The sequence below is a fragment of the Dipodomys spectabilis genome, unplaced genomic scaffold (assembly GCF_019054845.1).
Source record: "Dipodomys spectabilis isolate Male_0828 unplaced genomic scaffold, ASM1905484v1 ptg000095l, whole genome shotgun sequence".
Classification (NCBI taxonomy): Eukaryota; Metazoa; Chordata; class Mammalia; order Rodentia; family Heteromyidae; genus Dipodomys; species Dipodomys spectabilis.
Window position 1 is genome coordinate 35324198 of NW_024870772.1, and position 20100 is coordinate 35344297.

At 39.3% G+C, this 20100-nt stretch overlaps 1 protein-coding gene across 1 annotated transcript in view; it reads left to right on the plus strand.

Annotated features, from left to right (window-relative positions):
- Brca2 (BRCA2 DNA repair associated) overlaps window positions 1–19510 on the plus strand; it is a 63730-nt gene extending 44220 nt beyond the window's left edge. Inside the window, exons 19-27 of the mRNA XM_042685667.1 lie at window positions 2072–2227; window positions 2339–2483; window positions 5897–6018; window positions 8933–9131; window positions 9386–9549; window positions 9643–9781; window positions 14130–14374; window positions 16408–16554; window positions 18658–19510. Of these exons, the coding sequence (XP_042541601.1) occupies window positions 2072–2227; window positions 2339–2483; window positions 5897–6018; window positions 8933–9131; window positions 9386–9549; window positions 9643–9781; window positions 14130–14374; window positions 16408–16554; window positions 18658–19179 (1839 nt within the window). The 3' untranslated portion in view covers window positions 19180–19510. The remainder of the gene's footprint in view (window positions 1–2071; window positions 2228–2338; window positions 2484–5896; window positions 6019–8932; window positions 9132–9385; window positions 9550–9642; window positions 9782–14129; window positions 14375–16407; window positions 16555–18657) is intronic.
- The last annotated feature ends 590 nt before the right edge of the window (window positions 19511–20100 follow it).

Consider the following 20100-nt stretch of genomic DNA (forward strand, 5'->3'; position numbering starts at 1 on the left):
TTTCTACTTTGCCTCCCACCCGCCCTCCCTCCATGAGACTCAACTCCAATTACCCACAAAACAGACATCCAGAAGTAGAGGTGTGTTTTGAGTCTTTTTTTTTTTTAACTGAATTTACTCTCATTTTTCTTTTTCTGGATCTCCTGATATTTGGGCAGTAGGCCTCCAAGATTGTTCTTCTAATTTTCTGTGTATTTTCTCCTTTTTTGTTGTTGTTGTTGCTTTGGGTTGTGGGGCTTGAACTCAGGGCCTGGGCACTGTCCCTGAGCTCTTCAGCTCAAGGCTACTGCTGCTCTACCAGTTAAGCCACAGTGCCACTTTGGATTTTTCTCATGGTTATTTGGAGATAAGAGTCTCACAGATTGTCCTGCCCAAGCTGGCTTTGAATCATTATCCTCAGATCTCAGCCTCCTGAGTAGCTAGGATTACAGGTGTGAGCCACTGGCGCCCGGCTTCTATGTTTTGTCTTCTGCTCTTTTCCTGCTTTCTAGAGTAATTTTATTTTTTCTTTAAATCTTTTAAGTGAAGCTTGTGTCTCCCTTTTATTATTCCCTACATTTTTTTGTGGTCATTACTACATTTGGTTCTTATTTTGTAGATTTCAATCTCACTCCATGTTTCTGAAGTTGTTGAATAATGTTGAGTTTTAGGTGTGTTTTGTTTCTTTTTCCTCTCTGCCATTTTTACCTGTGAGTACCTCTTTTTCTGTTTGTTTGGGTCTCTCAGGTCAGAGACTTGCCTTAAACCCATGATGACAGTCTGATAAGTCATCTTCCAGAGAGAGAATCAGTCAACTGACTGGAATTCATGGCAAAGTGAAACTTCTCAGTGGGACATTAGTGACTATTAAGAGTTGAACAAAATAAAGATACTAATAGAGGAACTTGTCAGCATATGGGTTTTAGTTTTGTTTTCAGTATAACAATACATTTCCCTTACCCTTTGCCACCTTTGTGGTCAGGTTATATGTGGCTCAGTCTCTCCAAAAAGAGAAGCCCCCTCAGTTGGTTTGTAGTAAGGCAGAGGAACAGCCACCTGGATGCTTAGGGTCTGAGCTACCTGTACAGACTTTAACTCTTTCCAATCCTGTCTTTTGCCCCGCCTTATGCTCCTACCTACAGAAGTACTTTTAGCCTCCAATTTCTGAGTGTGTTCTTTGAATTATTTTGTGTTGTATAGGCTTCTTACAACAAGTTTGTTGGCTGAGTAATCTTGGCCAGGTTAAGTGATTTTTCTTTATACTTTGGTTTTATTCTTTGTGAAGTGGAGATAACTTTCAGCGTTGTGATAAAGATTAAATGTTAGTACCTAGCAAGGTTCTGGTGGCTCACACCTGTAATCCTAGCTACTAGGAGGCTGAGCTCTGAGGACCCCAGTTTAGCTAGCCAGGGCAAGAAAGTTCATTAAACTCATCTCTAGTTAAATTCAAAAAAGCCAGAAGTGGAGCTGTAACTGAAGTGGTAAGAGAGCTAGTCTTGAACACAAAAGCGCAGGAACAGCACCCAGGCCCTAAGTTCAAGCCCCTCCCCCCCCCCAAAAAAAAAAACAAATAGTAGCTATAAAGCACTTAACACCATGCCAAGTATCAGGTACCACAGTAAGTACTATATCACTGAGCTAATACCCCTAGCCCAGTGTTTGCCGTTTTTATTAGCCATAATTATTCTCAGACTGCTTTTGTCATTTACTTGTCCATCAAATACTTAGCTTCCAACCTTTTGAAGATGTCTCATTTTCTGTGTTTTCTAGTTCTATTTATACTTGTGGGATTTTAGGAAATCTAGGTAAATAAATACATTTTAATCCACCATGTCTAAATTGAAGTTTTTTAACCAGTAGAAATATTTAGGTAACAGCCTTAGAAATATTTTTTACAGTTGGTAAATAAACATCAAGGTTCTATATTTTAAGTACTGTTTTGAAATTATTTTTATTTTTCCACATAATCACTTTTTACTAATCCTCATGAGATTATTAAAAGCAGACCTAAAAGCATGAAAACTTATGAAAGTTCTAATACAGTTGAGCATATTTTGAATTTCTAAAGTGATTTATTCATGAATTTGTGCAGATTTCAGCTAATAGTACTCGGCCTGCCTGTTGGCACACCAAACTTGGATTCTTTCCTGATCCTAGACCTTTCCCTCTGCCCTTGTCATCATTATTCAGTGATGGAGGAAATGTTGGTTGTGCTGATGTCATTGTTCAAAGAGTATATCCTATACAGGTATGATATTGTTGAAATTTTTTTAATTTTTTAATTTTTTTTTTCTTTTGGAACAATTAATTTGAATCTTCCCTCTCTGTTATACTTTTTTCTTATACAACTCTTCTGCAGTGGATGGAGAAGACACCATCTGGATTGTATATATTTCGAAATGAAAGAGAAGAAGAAAGGGAAGCAACAAAATTTGCAGAGGCCCAACAAAAGAAACTAGAAGCTTTATTCACTAAAATTCAAACAGAATTTGAAAAGCATGAAGGTAAATGAGTTAGTTAAACATTATACAGATTTTTTTCATGTAAAAATGTTTTAGAGCTAAGCACCAGTAGCTCACACCTATAATCCTAGCTACTCAAGAGGCTGAGGTCTGAGGATAGCAGTTCAAAGCCAGCCTGGGCAGGAAAGTCCATGAGACTCTTAGCTTCAATTAACCATCAGAAAACCGGAAGTGGCACTGTGGCTCAAGTGGTAGAGTACTCACCTTGAGCTGAAGAGCTGAGGGACAGTGCCCAGGTCCAGAGTTCAAGTCCTGTGACAGACAAAAATGTTTTAGGGGGCTGGGAAGGTGGCTCAGTGGTAGAGCACTTGCCTTGCATGCCTGAGGCCCTGGGTTCGATTCCTCAGCACCACATAAGCAAAAAGAAAAAAGCTGGAAGTAGTGCTGTGGCTCAAGTGGTAGAGTGCTAGCCTTGAGCTGAAGAGCTCAGGGTCAGTGCCCAGGCCCAGCGTTCAAGTCCTATGACCACAACAATAACAACAACAACAAAAGCATCAGATACTGAGTTCAAGTCCCAATTTCAGGGAATAAAAACAACCAATGGAAGCCGGGCGCTGGTGGGTCACGCCTGTAATCCTAGCTACTCAGGAGGCTGAGATCTGAGGATCACAGTTCAAAGCCAGCCTGGGCAGGAGAGACCGTGAGACTCTTATCTCCAATAAACCATCAGAAAACCGGAAGTGGCGCTGTAGCTCAAGTGGTAGAGCGCTCGCCTTGAGCTGAAGAGCTGAAGGACAGCGCCCAGGCCCAGAGTTCAAGCCCCACGACCGACAAAAAATAAATAAATAAAAACAACCAATGGGGTTGGAGGCATGGCTCAGGTAATAGAATGCCAGCCAGTCTTGAACAAAAAGAGTCTGAGTCTTGAACAAAAAGAAGAAAATTACAGAGACTTCTAATTCAATATTTATTATTAAGCAACTTGTCTTTGAGTAATAGATTCTCTCTTAATTCTACCTCTGAATTTTATTTATAAATATTATATCTTTCAGAAATAACATTGAACTGATTCTGAATTATCTATCTTCTTTCAAAACACAAAGCTTTCAGATACTAGTAATTGTCTTGGAGAGTACAAAATAACATGCTTCAGCATTCTTCAGAACCTTAAGCAAAGTCTTTCTTAAGATTCAGGACTCACATATCTAGAGAATCCGTTTTTAATATTAGGAAAAAAGGAGCAATGACGGAGAGAATATCAGGTTACTTTCCCTTTCCTATAAGCCTTTTTTTTTTTTCTTTTTCTTTTTATCAGTCCTGGGCTTGAACTCAGAGCCTGGGCACTCTCCCTGAGCTTCTTTTGCTCAAGATTTGCACTCTACCACTTGAGCCACAGTGCTACTTCCAGCTTTTACTGTGTATGTGATACTGAGGAATCAAACCCAGGGCTTCATGCATGCTAAGCAAGCACTCTCCATACCACTAAACCACATCCCCAACTCCAGTGTTCTTATTACATCACTATACTTCTTTCATTGGATTTAGTTTTCATGTGTTGATGTACAAGGAACTAGAACATAATACCTCTGCAGTATCAACTTGCGTAATAAAAGTCAGTGCTTTTATGATTAATTTTGTGTGTCTGCCTGTGCATGCATGCACTCCATAGTTTGAACTCAGGGCCTCAAGCTTTCACTTGGCTTTATTTTTTTTCCTTTTTTGGTGCCAATCCTGGGACTTGAATTCAGGGACTGGACACTGTCCCTGAGCTTCTTTTCTTTTTTATTTTTTTTGCCAGTCCTGGGGCTTGAGAAAGGGCCTGGGCACTGTCCTTGAGCTTCTTTTGTTCAAGGCAAGCACTCTACCACTTGAGCCACAACACCACTTCCAGCTTTTTCTGTGTATGTGGTACTGAGGATCAAACCCAGGGCTTCATGCATGCTAGGCAAGCACTCTACCACTAAGCCACATTTTCAACTCCTGAGCTTCTTTTCTTACTCAAGGCTAGCCCTCTGCCACTTAAGCTACACCTCCCTCCACTCTGGCTTTGCAGTGGTTAGATGGCGAGAGAGTCTCACAGACCTTCCTGTCCAGGCTGGCTTCAAACTACAAGCCTCAGGTCTCAGCCTCCTGAGTTGCTAGGATTATAGGTGTAAGCCACCAGTGCCCAGCTTCACTTGGCTTTCTTGCTCACCACTGGTGCTTTATCACTTGAGCTATGCCTATAGTCTTGTCATTTGACTACTTAATTGGAGATGGAGTCTCATGTTTTTATCTGCTTAAGCAGATAAGCCTCCTATTTCAGCCTCCTGTGTAGGTAGAATTACAGGCAGAGCCACCAGAATCCAACTGTATTTTTATGTTTAAATGACATAAATGTACATTTTTAAATCTTCCTGTTTGTTGAAGATTCCCTTTTTATAACTTTATATAACTTTATAAGCTATGTAAATCTATAGATAGGTTAGATTTTCAGTATTTTTTGGGGGGGCGGGGCGGGTCGGTCATGGGACTTGAACTCTGGGCTTGGGCGCTGTCCCTGCGCTCTTCAGCTCAAGGCAAGCACTCTACCACTTGAGCCACAGTGCCACTTCAGTTTTCTAGTGGTTTATTGGAGATAAAGAATCTCGTGGACTTTCCTGCCCAGGCTGGCTTTGAACCGCGATCCTCAGATCTCAGCCTCCTATAGTAGCTAGGGTTATAGGCGTGAGCCACTGGTACCCGGCTTTAGTATTTTATTTTAAAGAAACTTATTTTCATGACTAAACAAGAGACCCCTTCATTCAACTAAAATTACTCTAAACTTTGAACAATTACAATAGGTTCAGTTTTTCAAAGAAAATTTTGTAGATTTTATTATTTTTTAATGTTTTAATCTCCCCCTGAGGTCCTTTTACTTGACTTGTCTTTGTTTTAACTAATTAGTGGTGTGTGTGTGTGTGTGTGTGTGTGTGTGTATGCTAGCGCGCGCACATGTGTGTACATGAGTGTGCATGGATGTGCGTGTATGTGTGCACACCTGTTTGGGGCTTAAACTCAAGACCTGGGCATTGTCCTTGAGCTTTTTTGCTCTATCACCTAAGCCACAGCTCTACTTCCAACTTTTTTGGTGGTACATTGATGATAAGAGTCTCATGGGTTGGGCACCAGTGACACTATAATCCTAGCTATTCAAGAGACTGAAATCTGAGTATCATGGTTCAAAGCCAGCCCAGGCAGGAAAGTCCATGAGACTCTTACTGCCAAATAACCACCAGAAAACCAGAAATGGCACTGTGGCTCAAGTGGTACAGTGCTCGCCTTGAGCTGAAGAGCTCAGGGACAGTGCCCAGGCCCAGAGTTCAAGCCCCACAACCAACAACAACAATAAAAGAGTCTCATGGACTTTCCTACCTGCTCTGGCTTTAAACCATGAGCCTCAGATCTGTCAACTATGATGCTTTTTGTTTTCCTAGAAAACATGACAAAACCAAGTATGTCATCACATGCACTAACAAGGCAGCAAGTTCGTGCTCTTCAGGATGGAGCAGAGCTTTATGAAGCAGTAAGGAATGCACCAGACCCAGATTACCTTCAGGTGAGAGTAAGAGGTAGATGACAGAAAGAAAAAATATACTTAAACACCTAAAAAGATAAAAACAAAGATCTTATAAGGTCTTAATTTCTTTGTCCTCATCTCTTTGTCAGTTTGTTTTAGGATTTTTCACAGTATGCCTTAAGCATATTAAAATGAGAATCTTTCAGAAGCTGTGAACTATTAGAAATAACATGGGCTTTAGAACCACAGGTTTATTGCTTATTAACTAAGCAAACTGGAAACAAAGTAGCTATAAAATGAGACTATAATCCATACTTTAGGATCAAATTAGATAATGTATCTAAAGATTCCACATAAAAAATTAGATAAGCTGGGTGCTGGTGGCTCACGCCTGTAATCGTAGCTACTGAGGAGGCTAAGGTCTAAGGATCACGGTTCAAAGCCAGCCGGGGCAGGAAAATTCATGAGACACTTATCTCCCATTAACCACCAGAAAACTAGAACTGGCACTGTGGCTCAATCGGTAGAGCTCTCGCCTTGAGCTGAAGAGCTCAGGGACAGCACCCAGGCCCAAAGTTCAAGCCCTACAACCAACAACAACAACAAAAAAAATTAGGTAAGTGTTCCATATAAGTGTAATATACCGGGCTGAGAATGTGGCTTAGTGGTTGAGTGCTTGTTCCTGGGTTCCATTCCTTAGTACCACATAAACAGAAAAGGCCAGAAGTGATGTTGACTCAAGTGGTAGAGTGCTAGCCTTGAGAAAAAGGTTAGTGACAGTTCCCCGACCTTGAGTTCAAACCCCAGGACTGGAAAAAAATAAATAAATAATACCTCTTAAATTTCAACACCTTGATGTCTAAAACAATATAGGAGGAGGGAAGGAAAGAGAAAAATTTTAAAGTTCAAGGATTTGGTAGATAGGAGAGGGATGGTACATGTTAGGGAAACTGATGATTATTTATTGTTCTCATTTACTTGATGATTTAATACATATTATGAATGATTTCAACTTTCTTAAATAGTATACTATAAAATAGTATTCCATCAGTAAGGTGAGCAGTTCTATCTTAATAGAATTCCTTCAGTTCTCCAGTCTTAACAACTTGAACTTGTCCTGTGAGAAGTGAGTCTCGTTTTAAAGCCTGTAAGTATTCTTGCTGGAAAACTCTTAAATTTAAGCTTTATTTGTGGAAGCTCATATAGTTTCGTCTACAAAAAATTAACAAAATATTTATCAGATCTCCTTTTATGGCATTTACCTATATTATAAGAAGGAAATAGGGGACAGAATGAGATCTAGAAGACTGAGTAGCTGAATAAGCAACTTATCGTTTTTTTTGTCAGTCATTGGCTTCAATACAGGGCCTGGGCGGGGGGAGGCTGGGAAGGGATGTGAAGGGCAAACAAAGGAGGAGGCTACAATGCTTTGATAAGAAATGTACTCATTATCTTGCCCATGTAATTGTAACCCCTCTGTACAGTATGTTCACAATAAAAATAGAGAGAGAGCCTGGGCACTGTCCCAGAGCTGCTGCACTGAAAGTTTGTGCGCTACTACTCTGAGCCACAGCACTACTTCCAGTTTTCTGGTGGTTAATTGGAGGTAAGAGTCTCATGGCCTTCTGTCCAGACTTGCTTTGAACTTCAAACCTTAGATCTCAGCCTCCTTAGTTGGTAGGATTACAGGTATGAGCCCTCTGCACCTACCTAGGATTACAGGTGTGAACCACTGGCTCCAACTTAGCAACTTACCTCTTAAGTCCCCATTCTTACTCATTTCTTAGGGTTTTTTTCCCATCTTCTATCAAGTGAAAACTTAAAAAGTATGTTATTTCTAAGGCACTAACACATATGATTGAGATTTTGAGTTAGATAAAATTATTATACTTCTTAGAGGAGAAAAAAGCCAGAAATTTCTAAAATAGCCCTGTTAAAAGAACTTGTTTATACTGGTAATGCTGAATGTATAGACCTTCACAAAATACATATTAGAAGAAAAATTCATGTTCAAAGTAAACATTGTCTATGTATTTAGGAAAACATCTATATGGTATAAAAATTGTATCCCTTAGGAATATTCCCTGAAGATGTTCAAGTGTATGACAACAGCAGTCTAGTATGTTAAATGTCTAGATTCCATTTCCTGTTTTACTATTCATTTATTATTTTTGTTAAAGTTTTTATGATCCCTCAGTAGGAGAAAAGGCAGAGCTAAAAGTGCTTGTAGCACATGTCTTTTAAATTATATCTACTCTTCTGACAAGTTATTAAATTATATTACAGAAGCTAAGAATGAAGGGTTTTGAGTCAACCTCTCCCTGTGTCCTGTGCAGCCATTTATTCCCTGTGCCTCAGTGTCTTCAACTGTAGCATGGAAACAACTTACATAGTAATCTGAGAACCTCCACCCAGATCACATGAGTGTTGTGAGGATTAAATGAATGAGTACATATACCAAACAGAAATCTTACTTCTCAAATACAGTGTCCATTCATTGTTAGCCATTTATTGTGTAGTTGGTTAAGATTATGATTAGAGTATGTCTATATAGAGAGGCTTAAGAAACCCAAATCTGCCTGGGCGCTGGTGGCTCAGGCCTGTAAATCTTAGCTACTCAGGAGGCTGAGAGATGAGGATCCCAGTTCGAGGATCCCAGTTTGAAGACGGCTTGGGCCAAACAGTCCCCGTGAGACTCTTATTTCCAATTAACCACTCAAGAACTGGAAAATGTGTTTCAAAGTGGTAGAGCGCTAGCTTGAAAGAACTTGAAAGAACCTTGAAAGAACTCAAGGACAATGCCCAGGCCCTGAGTTCAAGCCCCATGACTGACAAAAAATCTTTTTAAAAAATTAAATCTGTTTGATTTTATTCCTATTTAAATCAGTCTAGTTACAGTAGGTGGGACTTTTTGCTTTGTTTACCCTTTATTTTAATGTTTAAATGGTCACAGAGTTACTTCAGTGAAGAGCAGTTAAGAGCCTTGAATAATCACAAACAAATGTTGAATGATAAAAAACAAGCACAGATCCAGTTGGAATTCCAGAAGGCGATGGAATCTGCTGAAAAGGGGGAAGAACGTTTATCAAGGGATGTTACACCTGTGTGGAAGTTGTGTATTGTAAGCTATGGGGAAAAAGGAAGAGATGCAGGTTAGTATGCAAATTTTTGTTTTTGTTTTATCTTTTATCCTTTTGTTTTTATAGTTTCTTAATTTAAAATATAACTTTAATGAAATGATTGCTCATCAGGTAGTCTAAAATCAGTGTGAATCAAAGGTGCAAATCAGCTATCAGTTACTCACAAAATAATAATCCAATATTTTAATCTTCATTATTTGTCTGTGTTTACTTTTAACCAAATGATTACCAATTCTTCCCATTGTGTCTTCTTCATCTTTCCATAGTTACCTTGAGCATCTGGCGTCCATCGTCAGCCGTACTGTCCCTGTTAACAGAGGGAAACAGATACAGAATCTATCATCTTGCAACATCAAAATCGAAATGTAAATCGGAAAGAGCCAACATACAGTTGGCAGCAACAAAAAGAACTCAGTATCAACAATTACCAGTACCGTCCTTTCATTATAATTTTTCAATTTTGATAAGTTCCTATTTGTTTATAGAATCTTCATATACTGAATGTTTGTTTTGTTTTCTTTAGGCTTCAGATGAAATCTTATTCCAGGTTTACCAGCCAAGAAAGCCCCTTCAGTTCAGCAGACTATTAGATCCAGACTTTCAGCCACCTTGCTCTGAAGTGGACCTAATAGGGTTTGTAGTTTCTGTTGTGAAAAAAATAGGTGAGGCACAACATGCTTAATCATAACTTTTTGAAAAACTTGTCTTTTGAGCTTCCTTTTCTTAATAATTAGTTGAAACTAACAGCTGGCAATTTTCCTAACTTAGTGATGTGAATAAGACCTCTTTTTAACCTTTATTTTCCCTTTTCTTTTTTTTTTTTTTTTTCCCCAGTCCTGGGGCTTGAGACTCAGGGCCTGGGCACTGTCCCTGAGCTTCTTTTTTGTTCAAGGCTAGCATTCTACCACTTGAGCCACAGCTCCACTTCCAGCTTTTTTGGAACTGATGAATTGAACCCAGGGCTTCACGCATGCTAGGCAAGCACTCTACCACTGAGCCACATTCCCAGCCCTCTATTACTTTTCTTTCATAGTACTGAGATTTGAACTGTTTCATGCTTATTGAACTGATGCTCTGACACTTTGAGCCATACCTCTAGCCCTTGTTTTCGTTGGTTATTCTTTTTTATTAGCTTACATTATACAGGGAGGGATTTCATTGTTACTTTTCCACCCATGTTTATAATGTTTTCCAGTCAAACTTTATCACTTTCTCTTTCCTGCTTCCCAAAACAGTTTCAACAGGTTTTACTGTCCTCTTTTCATTTATGCAAATCATCTATTTCATTCTCATATTCATTCTCTTCCATCCTCCTTTTAGCCCAACTCCCTCCCACTATCACCCACTCCCTACAAAACTTATTTCTCCCAACTTTTTTTTCTGGTTATTTTGAAATTACTTACCTATTTGTTTATTTACTTACACAGCACTTGCTTTCACTCTACCACTGGACCCATTTGTCCAGTCCAATATTTTGCTGGTTTCTTGGAATGTCATGGGTTTTTCTGCTATCCTGACTTTGAACCACATCCTCAGATTTTGGGTTCTGGAGTAGCTAGGATTAAAGATGAGAACCACCAGCACCTGCTAGAATTCTTAACACTGGGTAAATGACTGGAGGATAGCTTAGTGGCCAAACTTTTGCCACTTTCAGCCACAAGGCTTGGTTCCTTAGCACTGCTCAGATAGAGGAGAACTAGCTGTGGACGCTTGCATTGAATTGTGTTGGTGTCATATGTTAGCTGAGGGGAGGGCTGGTCAAGGTTAGTTACCACTTGTATGCTGTTTCCACCACCGAAGTTTCTTTTCTTTGTGTAGTAGAAACCACTGCTGGTGGCAAAATGGTAGGCTTGGCCAGTCAAGATCCCATTTGCTGAATAGGTTCCTCTGTTTGTGGAACTCATGGTGTTTCCCCTAGTGTGCAGCCGCAGCAGGAACAAATACCTGAGTTCTGTCCTTATGGTGGAGACTTTGGGATATACTGGAGGATCTGTACCTGGGTCCATTGTAGATATATTCTGAGACAGGGATTCCATGCCTTGTTAGAATGAAGAATTGATAAAGCCACCAAGAATTTGTGCACGTTCAGAGTAGCTCACACTATAAGAGTACAGAACATTTTTCTTATTCTTTTGATTTCAGAATGATTTAATCCCACATTCTAAAGGTATTAATGTTAAAAACTTCTTCCAGAACTATCATGATGGTTCATGACTGTAACCCTAGCTACTCTGTAGGCTGAGGTAGGAGTTTCTGGATTTTAAGACCAGCCTGGGCAACTTAGTGAGATTCCTACCTCAAAATAAAATTCTTCCTAATGGAATGGTTCATACAAGATGCATTGAGGTTAGAGAAATAACTAAAAGTTTTCATGCAATTTAATTCTAGTAGGAACCTCTCCCTGTGTATACTTATTTTCATTCTTTGTGCTATTTTAAATATTTTTCAATAAGCATATATTGTTTTCAAGGTTGGAGAAAACAAGGTATTTTAAAGAAGACATTTGAGAGGACAGTGATACAATCAAATTTTGAATATAATTAAAGGCAGATTCCAAAATTAGGAAACTACATGTGTTTGGTAAAATATATCTATAAGCAGTAGATTCACTAAATAAATGTATAAAGTGGGAGGTGAGAGGTTTCAGTGTGATAAATCATTACGTGAGAATGACAGTGCTTCTGTTCCTACCATTTATTGGGGAAAGGAAACTTTCAGAGTAAGAAACCCTAAAGGATTAGATGCTTACTGCCAAGAACAACAAGAGCTTTCATTAGCCTCAGTGCTGCAATGCTGTTGTGGCTTATCCAATAGCATTTTGCCTCCTTTTTTTTTTTTTTTTTTCCCAGTCATGGGTCTTGAACTCTGGGCCTTGGGTGCTGTCCCTGAGCTCTTCAGCTCAAGACAAGCATTCTTCCCCTTGAGTCACAGTGCCACTTCCAGTTTTCTGGTGGTTAATTGGAGATAAGAAATTCAAACTGACTTTCCTATCCGGGCTGGCTTTGAACTACAACACTCAGAACTCAGCCTTCTGAGTAGCTAGGATTACATGCATTAGTCACCAGTGTCCAGCTTATCTTTGCCCATTTTTTACATTAGAAATTTCACTTTTTTTTGGCAGTAGTAATATTTGCACTCACGGCCTTGTTAGGCAAGCTGTCTATGCTCACAGCCCTTTTTTTCTTTTCCTTTCTTTTTTCTTTCTCTTTTTTTGAAACTGGGTCAGCGCAGGCTGACTTTGAACTCATAATCTCCCTCCCTCAGCCTCCTGAACACTGGGATTATAGGTATGTGCCACCACACCTAGCTATCTTATATCTGAACTAATTCCGGACATTCAGAAAAACTTATAAAAACAGTTACCAGGTACTCCTCACTCACTATCTGCTGTTACCTTGCTTGTCTGTGGTAGTTACTAGAATCAGAGTTGACATTGGCACAGTGCTCGGACCTATGCTGCAGACTTGTTTACATTATTTGAGTTTGAAAGGAGTTTGAGCTTTTTAGATTGACAAGCCTCCTTCACGTTTTGAACACTATTGCTTTTTGGCAACCCTTGAGATCCCAGGTTCGTCATATGTCCCCTGCCCCAATCCTGGAATCAACCAATGTTCTTTGGAACACTGGTTCTCTTTAAGAAACTAAATTTAAACTGATTTAAACTTAGTTTTAAGCTGATCTAGAACCACATTCCATTAACTGGTTGTAAGAGTCAGACCTATATAAACCCTACTCCTCACTTACCAGTGTTGCCTGCTCCTGCCACATACTGTCCCTCCGCTCCTGATTTAGCCTTCCTCTATTTCTTCGCTCTGTTGTACACGTGCACATCTTTTCTTCTATCTCCTTTCTTACAAAGTTAACGTGTTTCAGCCTTTCTTCTTCACTTAATACTATATCCTGTAAATCAGTTGTTATGCTGATTTAATATATATCCAGGTGCTGGTAGCTCACACCTGCAATCCAAGCTACTCAGAAGGCTGAGATCCAAGGATTACAGTTCAAAGCCAGCCCAGGCAGAAAAGTCCCCCATGAAACTCCTATCTCCAATTAACTACCCAAAAACCAGAAATAGAACTGTGGCTCAAAGAGGTACAAGGCTAGCCTTGAACGAAAGAGCTTAGGGACAGTACCCAGGCCCTGAGTTCAGGCCCCATAACTGACAAAAAAATAAAAAAACTTAAAAAATATATATATATCCCATACACATGCCATGACTGACAAAAAAACAAAACACCATACATATATAAATATATATATATATTCCATCATATATACCATACACATATATACACAGCATATATATAAAACATACATGTACATACTATGTGTATATACTATTAATAGTATAATGGCTGCAGCCTACTTCACCCAACCACACTGTCCTGTATGAGCTAATCACTACAGGAAGCACAGACAGTTCATTCCCAGCCATGACCTTTGTTCATGTGTACATTACTATTGGAGATTTGGCTTCAGAGTAGACGGCTACAAGTGGGATTACTGTCCAGGGAAAGCTAAATGCATCTGTAGCTTTGCTGGCATTGTGAAATTTTCCTCTAGAAGGATTTCACAAATCTGTATAGTCCAGCATTATATGTGTATATCTGCTATCCTTTGGCCTTGGTGACTGAATGTATTGGCATTGACATGTTAACATTTAATCAACATGTCATTTTTTAATCCTGAGGTTTCTCTAAAATTTGTTTTTTTGGTTTTTGTTTTTTGTCAGTCGTGGGCCCTGAACTCTGGGCCTGGGCACTGTCCCTCAGCTCTTTAGCTCAAGGCTAGTACTCTACCACTTGAGCCACAGCATCACTTCCAGCTTTTTCTGCTTATATGGTGCTGAGGAATCAAACCCAGGGCCTCATGCATGCAAGGCAAGCACTCTACCACTGAGCCCTTCCCAGCCCAGTTATTTTGTTTTTAACCATTAGCATCCACTAAAATAAGCAGGCATATTAGTGGTCCCTTGCACTTTTAAATTAAATTAGGACTTTTTCATTCTAGGTCTTGCTCCCTTGGTCTATTTGTCAGATGAATACCATAATTTATTGGCAATAAAGTTTTGGATAGATCTTAATGAAGATGTTATTAAGCCTCATATGTTAATTGCTGCAAGCAATCTCCAGTGGCGACCAGAATCCAAATCAGGAATTCCTACATTGTTTGCTGGAGATCATTCCATGTTTTCTGCAAGTCCAAGAGAAAACCACTTTCAAGAGAGATTCCACAAAATGAAAAATACTGTTGAGGTAAAAATACTTTAACTCTTACTACACAGTGAAGTCAGGTGACTTTTAGGAAAATTAAGTAGTTCAGGGTAATATGTAAGGTGAGGTTTTATCATAAGGTAATTTCCCATGAACCTGGATAGGGAAGTGGGAGATAACAGCTACTATGGGGCAAAGAATGGCCTGGAGAGAAAAGTTTGAAGAAGATATGAAAAGAATGCTCAGAGTTACAAAGCATGTAAGCAGAAATAGGAAACCAGAGTCAACTGAGTGGCTTGTCATCATACCAGTTGTCAGGATGATTTGTTAATAATGTATATACTCGAGTTTGCATTTAAATTCTGTATTTTGTCTCTTGCACCACTTATATCTCTTTGATTTGAATTAATCCCAAATAGGAGATGCGAAAATATTTTCCCTAGATCATAATGTATTTTAAGTTTATTCATACATTATATAATAATAGTAGTATTTATTGAATCTTTACCATGGGTCAGGCATTCTAAGCTTACCTCAAATAATTCTTCTAACAGCCCTAAAAAGAAAAGACCCACTTTTCCATTTTGTTGGTGAGAAACAAATTATCTGGCTTGCCCTGGTTGAGCCAAATTGGTAGGACCATGATTCCTATTTAGGCCCTCTAAATACAGAAACCAGAGTCTTAATTACTGGACAATGTTGCCTCCTCAGAAACTTTTAGATTTCAAGCCAGGTGCCAGTGGCTCACGCCTATAATCCTAGCTACTCAGGAGGCTGAGATCTGAGGATTGCAGTTCAAAGCCAGCCTAGGCAGGAAAGTCCATGAGACTCTTGTCTCCAATTAATTACCAGAAAACCAGAAGTGGCACTGTGGCTCAAGTGGCAGAGTGATCACCTTGAGCTGAAGAGCTCAGAGACAGTTCCATGACCAACCAAAAAAAAAAACTTAGATTTCAAAAAAATTTGTAATATTGAAGAATACACAAAAAGCCTAATTCTATAGTTTAATATTTAAAATGTATGGTATTCAAATTTTTTGTAAATTCCATTTAAAAAGCATTTGAATAATTAGTTATATAAAGCTTAGGTTATATTAATATTTTACTCATTATGCACCTAGTGTCAGTAGCTAACACCTAGAATCCTAGCTACTTGGGGTAGCTGAGATCCAGAAGACTGTGATTTGAAGCCATTCCAGAAATAAAAACGCATGAGACTCTCTAAAATAACCAAACCAAAACACTATATGCAGAACCTGAGGTATGACTCAAGTGGTAGAGCACCATCTGACTCATCAAGCAAAGCAAATACAAGGCCTTGGGCCCTGAATTCAAACTCCAATACTAACAAAAACATAAAAACAAAAAAATAGGCTCAATATGCATACATTCTGATGTATCTAATTTCTGAATTGGGAATGAGAGTTGCATTTATTATTTGCCCCCTTACAAGGTCCCTATTCTTTACATCCCAGGTTCTTAAGCTTTTGCAAAATACTCTTGATATATGAGCTTAAACCATGTGAAGTTGTCAGTGTTTGGCCAGTTGGGACTCCTCAAACATCAATTTTATGTAAACTACATTATTTCAGTTAATTCTGAAGACAGACATGAGGCAGGCAAGGTAGTTCTTTCATATTACTGCCCTAAGGAGATTGTGAATGTGTTAGCTCCCAGCTCTTAGGGAGTAAATAGACCTGGAACACAAACTCCAGCCCTCCAGCTCTAAATTCAATAGCATGATACCTTGCAGAATAAAGTATATACCTCGGCAGAGCTCCTACAAGCTCTTTCCTCCATACTCATTCATTCCTCTCCCTCCACAGCCCTTTGCCCTGACAAGTAATTTCCCCTAAATCACTAGTGTTGATTTTGCATTTTTGCAATATGCAAATGTAGTTTCATAGTTGCATTATTTAATCCAGTTTGACAGTTCTTATTAAATTGGGATGTCTCATTCTTTTGTTCTAATCAGAATATTTTATTTATGGTCTTAAATACTGACATTTTCCTGAAAATATTTTGTATTTATTATATGAATTTACAGCTTACAGAATAACTTTTCTATTTTCTTAGAATATTGATGTACTTTGCAATGATGCAAAAAAGAAGCTTATGTCTCTACTTAATGCAAACTCTCCCAAGTGGTTCAACCCAACTAAAGACTACAAGTCAGAGCCCTGCCCGGCTTACTCAGCCCTTGGTGTAGACAATGAAGTTCTGGTAAGTCAATGTAAATGTAATAAATGTTGTATTTGGAGGCAGCAGTATATTCTGATACATACTAGCCAACATAGTAAAATATAATTAAATCTAATTAGAAAGTGTAATTTCTTATATGTAAGGCTCTTTGGAAATTATTTCTTATTTATTGAAATAAAAAAATGTAAAAAACCAGGCTGGGAAGTTGGCTCAGTGGTATAGTGCTTGCCTTGCATGCATGAGGCCCTGGGTTCAATTCCTCAGTACCACCTAAATGAAAAAAGCTGGATCAAGTAGTAGGGTGCTAGCCTTGAGCTGAATAGCTGAGAGATTGCTCCCAGGCCCAGAGTTCAGTCCTTCCCCCCCCCCCCCCCCCAAAAAAAAAAGTAAAACAACTCAGAGCTGAGTGCTAGTGGCTTATGCCTGTAATCCTAGCTACTCAGGAGGCTGAGATTGAGGACTGCAGTTTGAAGTCCACGGAGCAGTAAAGTCCATGAAACTCTTATGTCCAGAAGTGGAGCTGTAGCTCAAATGGTAGAGCACTACCCTGGAGCCAAAAAGCTCTGGGTGAGCACACAGGCCCTGGGTTAAAGCCCCAGGACAAGTACACACAAAATAAAAACTCTAGGGGCAAACTTTACAAGCAGGTGCTTTCATTTTTAGCATTCCAAGCTTGGAAAGCTCTTTTTTTGCTTAAAGCACTATTCCATACTGTCAGGGTTGTTTCTAAGCTCAGTTTAACTTGTTAAATCACAAAAATTGATACTAATCAAACTAAATTCTGTGATTGGCTACACAGCTAACACTAAGTGTAGCTGTATGAACTCATTTAATCCAACAATCCTATGAGACAACACATGAGCAAACTCTGTCATCAGAAGAAGTTAATAAGCAACTGACCCACAAGGCTAGAAAAGTAAGTCTTGGAACCCAGGCAATGTATATTCTTAAAATGGTTTTTCAGTGCTTCTCTCACTTTAACATGTTAATTATAAGAAAAGACTTGCAGCATAAGTGATGACTCCTCCTTTTATTGTCTTATGTTATGATTCCTTTCATATACTGTTATTTTTTTAATTTTTTTGGGGGGTCATGGGGCCTGAACTCTGGGCCTGGGTGCTGTCCCCCAGCTCTTCAGCTCAAGGGTAGAGCTCTACCACTTGAACCATAACACCAGCTTTTACTTTTTGCTTATGTGGTGCTAAGGAATTGAACCCAGGGCCTCATGCATGCAAGGCAAACACTGTACCACTGAGCCACCTTCCCAGCCCATATACTATTATTTTGTGTGTGCGCTGGACATGGAACTTGAACTCAGGGCCCAGGTGCTATCTTTGAGCTTTTTTGCTTAAGGATAAAACTCTTATCAACTGAGCCATAGCACCACTTCTGACTTTTTGGTGGTAATTGGAGATGGGTCACATGGACTTTCTGAATGGACTGGCTTCAAACCATGATCCTCCAGCTTTTTTTTTTTTTTTTTTTTTTTTTTGGGTCTGGTCGTGGGGCCTGAACTCTGAGCCTGGGCACAGTCCCTCAGCAATTCAGCTCAAGGCTAGCGCTCTACCACTTGAGCCACAGCGCCACTTCTGGCTTTTTTTTTCTTTTTGCTTATGCGGTGCTGAAGAATCGAACCCAGGGCCTCATGCATGCAAGGCAAGCGCTCTACCACTGAGCCATCTTCCCAGCCCCTCCTCCAGCTTTTTGATACTATCTTTATCCTCTTCTGAAAAATAATTTATTTTGTGAATAGGAATAATGATATGAAATGTTGTCGTTTTGGTTGGTTCTGAGGCTTGAACTTGTGGCCTGGGCACTGTCCCTGAGTTCTTTTTGCTCAAGGATAGCACTCTACCACTTGAACTACAACCACTTCTGGTTTTCTGGTGGTTAATTAGAGATATACAGACTTTCCTACTCCAGCTGGCTTCAAACCACCATCCTCAGATCTTGGCCTCCTGAGTAGCTAGGATTACAGGAGTGAGCCACCAGTACCTAGCCTGATATGAAGTTTTTTAAAATCATCAGCTAGCATGTGCATGGCTAAGTATTATTAAGGAAAGGTTAATTTGATTTTGTTTTATATACTAGTACATAACTATGATTATGCCTTTGTTTTATTAGAAGTCTTCTCCTAGTAGCAAGCAAAATTACCAGAGTCATCTATCACTTTGTACACCAAAAGAAAAGTGTTTGCCCAACCCTGTTTCTGCCCAGATGATCTCAGAATCTTCACATAAAGAGGAAAGAGAGATTGATGACCCCAAAACGTGCAAGAAGAGAAGAGCCTTGGATTTCCTGACTCGACTGCCTTTACCTCCCCCTGTGAGTCCCATTTGTACATTTGTTTCTCCAGCTGCACAGAAGGCGTTTCAGCCACCACGGAGTTGTGGCACCAAGCACAGAACACCTACAAAGAGGAAAGAACTGAATTTTCCTCAGGTGACTCCGCTTAAAAAGGTCAGTGAAATTTCTTTTTTGGAACGTGACTCAATAGCTGATGAAGAGCTGGCATTGTTAAGTACCCAGTCCCTTGTGTCTGATTCCATGGGAGAAAGCCACTTGCTCATCAGGGAATCCAAGAGGACTACTCCGTCTAGTACCCAAGATCACCTTGGACAGAAAAAACAGCAGATGAGTCCCTGATGGGGGGACAAGGGAACCCCCAAGCTGGCACCAAAGAATGTGAGAAAGTGACAATAACTTGGTTTTTGTACAACATAGACAGTTTCCAAGTGCACACAGTATTTGTGTAACACGAAAAGGCTTGAAACAGTTTCAGATTTACCTAAGTGTTGTATATCATAGGGATTCTTTGCTTTGTTCTATACTGATGTGTTTTTATTTTAGTTGTCTACCATACAATTGACTATTTACTATCTACTCAAAAACTCTTGTTTAAAGTTTTTTTATTAAATCTGGTCACTACTAGTACTATTTTACAAATCAAATAAACATACCTTGTTCTTTCACATTATATAATTGAAACAAAATTTTTGAGATTCATTATTTTGGCCCAGGTAATTCCTTAAATGTTTAGTCCCTACTTTAGAAGGTTTTGTATGAAATCATTTCCTTAATGAATGCACTGACTCAGACTAGATTTCCATTCTGTTCAAAAGTCAGAGTGAACCAAGTACCAAAGGCTCAGGCCTGTAATCCTAACTATTCAGGAGGCTGAGATCCAAGGGATCATGGTTCAAATAGCAAGAAAGTCTGGGAGAACTTTACCTCCAAAAAGACATAGGTGGGGCTGTGACTTCCGTGGTAGAGCACTAGCCATGAGCAGAAAAGCTCAGGAACAATGCCCAGGCCTTGAGTTCAAGCCTCATTTCTAGCAACAACAACAAAAAAAAAAGTAAAAAAAGATATTTCAATTCTTCGTCCTGTAGTTGACATGACTAGAAGAAAAATACAACTTTCCGGGTAATTCCTTGTATGAGACCAGTATGATCTCAGTACTTGAACTAAAAAATCAAATACTCCCAAGTCAAAAACAGATTGCATAGTTTTAGGGTATTTTGTTTTGCTTTAAAACAGTTAACCAGACTGCAGTTTCAGAGAGCA